We start from the raw sequence: 6142 nt of genomic DNA, 5'->3' as shown, positions 1-6142 counted from the left end.
TACCAACTATCTCAGGAAAGAGTTCTCAGTGAGTTGAGTCACCTTGAGGCGTTGTAAAAGCTGCAGAGGCGGTACAGTAAGTGAATGTGTTGGTGTTGTCAGTGATTTTAGCTTTCTAGAAGCATTCTAATTGTTGTAAAGGATGTACACTAAGTGCAAGTAGTGCTGCATCACAGTTGAACTTCAAAAGTTCAAAGTTGGAGCAAATGCTTTTTTGTTGACCAGGCGGACAGGAGTCTTTTTATAGTTTATTTATGACATATTTGTTTTTGATGTTGTTAATAGTTCATATATGACATGTCTGTTTTGACGTTGTTACTTTTTTTTAGAATGATTTATTGTTAATTTGTTCTATTCATTTATTTATTTCCTTATTTCCTTTCCTCACTGGGCTATTTTTCCCTGTTGGAGCCCCTGGGCTTATAGCATCTTGCTTTATCAACTAGGGTTGTAGCTTGGATAATAATAATAATAATAATAATAATAATAATAATAATAATAATAAAGTCTTTATTCGTCCTAACTGCAAAGACAAAGTTGCAACCGACGTTAAAAAAAAAAAAAAAAAAAAAAATTGAAGGACTACAAAATGGTACATCAACTAACAGCTTTTCGAGAAGAAAAATTGTCAACACAAATTGTACATTCTTATAACGATAATTTAAAAGGAAAATTTAACTGCAAATCTAAATCAGTTATAGACCAAATGACTTTCGACGGAGAGATTTTCAAAGCTAGTTGAAACAAAGTTAAATTATTATTATAATTATTATTATTATTACTAGCTAAGTTAAAACCCTAGTTAGAAAAGCAAGATTCTATAAGCCCAAGGGCTCCACAGGGAAAAATAGCCTAGTGAGGAAAGGAAATAAGGAAATAAACTATCTGGGGAATAATGAACAACTAAAATATTTCAAAAACAGTAACAACACCAAAACAGATATTTCATTTATAAACTATAAAAAGAATTACGTCAGCCTTTTCAACATAAAAACATTTGCTGCAAATTTGCAAATCTAAATCCATTAAAAGACAAATGACTCTTTCGACAGAGCTATTTTCAAAGCTTGTCGACAGTCAAGACCATTCTTCTCTCTTCGACTTTAATCTGTCGAAAACACTGTCTCAGTCTTGGAGCTTAGTTGAAACGTGTCGGCTCTCCAGTCGACAAATGGACCAATCATTTACGTGGATTACTTAAAAAGAAGCAATGGAACTTTTACTTGGGAGAAGAAATGCTAATGACACTATAGTCAATTCTTTTTATTGAGGCAGATTTGCACCGACTCGCAGGGATGTCATTTTTAGCTCGGAAAGGTTTCCTGATCGCTGACTGGTTGGACAAGATCATTCTAACCAATCACGTAGTAGGAAACATTTCCGAGCTAAATGGGCACCGCTGCGAGTCGGTGCAAATGCACCTCATTTAAAAAGATTGAGTATAGATTTGGGGTGAAGCCTTGACAGAACGGAGGGATATCCGTGTAAATGTCTGTTAATTTCTCTAACATTCACTGTTATCTATCTAAAGACACTTAAAAGGCAACGTCATTTTAATCGGACATTCTCCGTAAAAACTTTACGGTTCTCAGCCGTATTAAAATGTCTCTTAATTTCTCTTACATTCACTATTATCTATCGATCGATCAGTCTATCTATCTAACTACACTTAAAATAACCCGTAATATCAATCTGAAATTCTCCGTAAAACTATACGGTTCTCAGCCGTATTTTCAGAAATACGGGCGACCGTAATTTTGACCCTACTTTGTTATTATCTCTTTACGAGTTGGTGACCTTAATATCACTCTTTGACGTCAATATATCTTTTTTTTTTTAAACCGTTTAATGCTTGGCAACATCTATTCCAGGATTTTTACAGTTATTTTTTTTTACGGCAAAGTTTTAAGTGTATCTGTGTATCTATCTATCCATCTTTCTATGTATATATATATACATATTATATATATATACTGTATAAATATACTATATATATAAATATATATATACTATATATATACTATATATATATATATATATATATATATATATATATGTGTGTGTGTTTCTGTATATAATACTTTAGCTACAATAAACGCGCTATCCCCCGCGCCACCCCCCCCCCAAAAAAAAATCCAATGGGGGGGGGTAATACAACGACAAATAACTTTTATGACATTAATAAAGGCACGTCCTTTCTAGTTCCGTGAAGAAGAAGGCGAATTAGAATAAGGAGGAGGAGGAGGAGGAGGAGGAAGGGAAGGAGGGAGAAGAATAGGAAAAAAAGTATCCAATAGCAATTAGTTATCAACCTCAGCTACGCAAACTCAAGCGGGATTATCTCTTTGAGAGAGAGAGAGAGAGAGAGAGAGAGAGAGAGAGAGAGAGAGAGAGGGAGAGAGAGAGAGAGAGAGAGAGTGAGATTCTTTCCTTCATAAAGACTTACCTTAAGGACCCTGGTCAGCTTCTCAATCACACCTTTCCCTACTAATCTTGGAATCTTTCCATCATCCAAAGTTACCTTACAGACCTTGGTCAGTCACTCAATCACACCTTTCCCTACTAATTTTGGAATCTTCCCATCATCCAGACTAGAAATTGAAACATATGCAGGAAATCAAACGAAAAAAAAAACAGTATTATGTAAGAGAGAGAGAGAGAGAGAGAGAGAGAGAGAGAGAGAGAGAGAGAGAGAGAGAGAGAGAGATCCATTTTTCTCAGTCCCTCAATTGCCTTCAGAGTTTAGACTTTATGGCCTAGTAAGGCAATTGCGATCTGGATGTGATCCAGGAATGGGTTGGGATATTACTTCAACTCTTATTTATCTCCATTTTTTTATATTGATAGATAAATAGATACATACATACATAGATAGATAAATAAATCGATAGATAGAGATAGATAAATGGATAGATAGAGATCGATCGATAGATAGATAGATAGAGATATATAGAGATAGATGGATAGATAGATAGATAGATATATATATAGAGATAGATAGATAGAGACAGATAGATAAATAAATAGATAGATAGATAGATAGATAGATAGATGGACAAGAAAACCAGTGATAAAGACATAATTCATATGACGCAACTGGCAACACAAAAGAAGATCAAAATATATGTGTATCTTAAGTGAAAACAATCTGTCTATAAAAAGTGCCTAACTAACTCACTAAACTCTAAAATGAAATTAAATCGACTAAAACGACGGGAGTACAGGATTCTCTAACCCTATCGATTACACAAGAATGTTGGTTCCCCCCAATTGATGTACGCTTGTCGGATAGCAAAACAGAAATGTGTGTATCTATGTATTGCTTTACAGTCATCTCTTTTCTTTTCCTCCCTCTAAATTTATCTCCCTTCAATGTTATTGAATAGCATACATTTCATCAATGGCTCCAGCAGCTTAAAATCAACATCATTCCTATAGTTACCTTTATAAACAGCACTTTATATAGTGGAACCATTATTCCTGTCCATTTTTTATTTTGGAATCTTTCCTTCATTCAGATTTCCCTTACAGAACCTAGTCAGCCAATTAATCACACCATCTCCAATTTGATTTGAAGTCTTTCCAACATCCAGACTAACTTAGGCACCCTTGTCAGCCACTTTATCACATCATAGACCACTTACTTTGGATTCTTTCCTTCAAAAAGACTTATCTTAAAGAGCCTAGTCAGCCACTCAATTACACCTTCCCCTACTAACTGTAGAATCTTTCTATCATCCAGACTTACCTTACAGACCCTGGTCAGCCAATCAATCACACCTTTGCCTACTAACTTTGGAATCTTTCCAACATCCAGACTTACCTTACAAACCCTGGCCAGCTATTCGATCACACCATTTATCAACAAAATATAACTTTACACTAGAATAACAAATGCAATTAGAATGAAAGGCAATCAAAGATAACAAAGAGTTAATAGATAAGGTAAGATATAAAACAAATACTTCACAACTAAACCCAGCATTAAAGGGGATGGGAAAGATAAAAGATTAATGGCCTCTCCAATCCCATATTAATTGATCTATTCAAGCAAAACGGACAACGGTCCCTTCTGTTGGAAGAGGTCAATTAGGAAACATGATATGTTTCATGCAATCTGTTTCCCAAAAATATGGATTAATAAATAAGATGTATATCGATATGATGGGTATGAGTGTCTCGTAAATATTACTTTTCATGTTTTTAATGATGCATTAATATACAGAAACATATTTCCCAAAGAATGAACCAGAAAAGTCATGGAAATTACAAATCGATATTTTAAAGTTATTTAAGATTGTCCGTGGTATACTCACTTCAAGAGATACACATACACGTACATACACACACCAGAAAGGTTTCCAGTATGAGGTTAAAACGACTATAATGTTTATTATTTCAGTTCTGAACACTTTGGGAGACTATGTAATGTGTTAGGTAGATAATAATGATAATAATAATAATAATAATAATAATAATAATAAATAAATTTCAAAACTCCTTCATCATCTTCATATCATTATTATTATTATTATTATTATTATTACATTAACACGAATGCCATTAATAAATAAATTGATATAAATGAAATACACTTCATGATGTCAACCAACATAAAAACCACTACAGAAATCGACTCATCATCCATACAGGTGTCGAGTGGGGTCGAAATAGGTCGTCATTTGAAGACAATGGTCACTCCCTTCACGCAATAGAGGCTTCTTTTCCTCTGCTCTGGTCCTTTGTTCTGAATAATGTGTTTTACGACCATCACAACAAAGCAAGATCGAGAGAAATTTGACATTGAGGGACACGACACAAAACAAGATCGAGAGAAATTTGGCATCGAGAGACAAGATACAAAGAAGGATCGAGATAAATTTGGCATAGACTGACACAACACGAAGCAGGATAGAGAGAAATCTGGCATCGAGGGACACACACAAAGCAAGATCGAGAGTAATTTGGCATCAAGTGCCACGACACAAAGCAAGATTGAGGGAAATTTGGCATAGAGTGACACGACACGAAGCAAGATCGAGAGAAATTTGGCATCGAGGGACACGACACAAAGCAAGATCGAGAGAAATTTGGCATCGAGGGACACGACACAAAGCAAGATCGAGAGAAATTTGGCATTGAGGGACACAACACAAAGCAAGATCGAGAGTAATTTGGCATCGAGGGACACGACACAAAGCAAGATCGAGAGAAATTTGGCATCGAGGGACACGACATAAAGCAAGATCGAGAGTAATTTGGCATCGAGGGACACGACACAAAGCAAGATCGAAAGAAATTTGGCATCGAGGAGCACGACACAAAGTAAGATCGAGCGAAATTTGGCATCAAGGGGCACGACACAAAGCAAGATTGGGAGAAATTTGGCCTCAAATGCCACGACACAGAGCAAAATCGAGAGAAATTTGGCATCGAGGGACACGACACAAAGCAAGATCGAGTGAAATTTGACATTGAGGGACACGACACAAAACAAGATCGAGAGAAATTTGGCATCGAGGGGCACGGCACAAAGCAAGATCGAGAGAAATTTGGAATCAAGTGCCACGACACAAGGCAAGATCGAGAGAAATTTGGCATCGAAGGGCACGCCACAAAGCAAGAAAGAGAGAAATTTGGCATCGAGTGCCACGACACAAAGCAGGATCGAGAGAAATTTGGCATTGAGGGACACGACATAAAGCAAGATCGAGAGAAATTTGGCATTGAGTGTCACGGCACGAAGCAAGATCGAGAGACAAGACACAAAGAAGGATCGAGAGAAATTTGGCATCGAGAGACAAGACACAAAGAAGGATCGAGAGAAATTTGGCATCGAGAGACAAGATACAAAGAAGGATCGAGAGAAATTTGGCATCACGTGACACGGCACAATGCAAGATAGAGAGAAATTTGACATCAAGTGATACGGCACAGAGCATGATCAAGAGAAATTTGGCATCATGTTACATGACACAAAGCAGGATCGAGAGAAATTTGGCATTGAGGGACACGACATAAAGCAAGATCGAGATAAATTTGGCATTGAGTGCCATGGCACGAAGCAAGATAGAGAGAAATTTGGCATCGAGAGACAAGACACAAAGATGGATCGAGAGAAATTTGGCATCGAGCGACACAA

The 6142-nt window shown here is 36.4% G+C and overlaps 1 protein-coding gene across 1 annotated transcript in view; it reads left to right on the top strand.

Moving 5' to 3' along the window:
- The window catches only part of LOC137625438 (putative leucine-rich repeat-containing protein DDB_G0290503), a 50985-nt gene extending 45080 nt beyond the window's left edge, over positions 1 to 5905 (top strand). The window contains exon 3 of the mRNA XM_068356347.1: positions 5409 to 5905. Within this exon, the coding sequence (XP_068212448.1) occupies positions 5409 to 5905 (497 nt within the window). The remainder of the gene's footprint in view (positions 1 to 5408) is intronic.
- The last annotated feature ends 237 nt before the right edge of the window (positions 5906 to 6142 follow it).

The sequence above is a fragment of the Palaemon carinicauda genome, chromosome 32 (assembly GCF_036898095.1).
Source record: "Palaemon carinicauda isolate YSFRI2023 chromosome 32, ASM3689809v2, whole genome shotgun sequence".
Lineage (NCBI taxonomy): Eukaryota > Metazoa > Arthropoda > Malacostraca > Decapoda > Palaemonidae > Palaemon > Palaemon carinicauda.
This window is presented reverse-complemented; position numbering and strand designations above follow the sequence as displayed.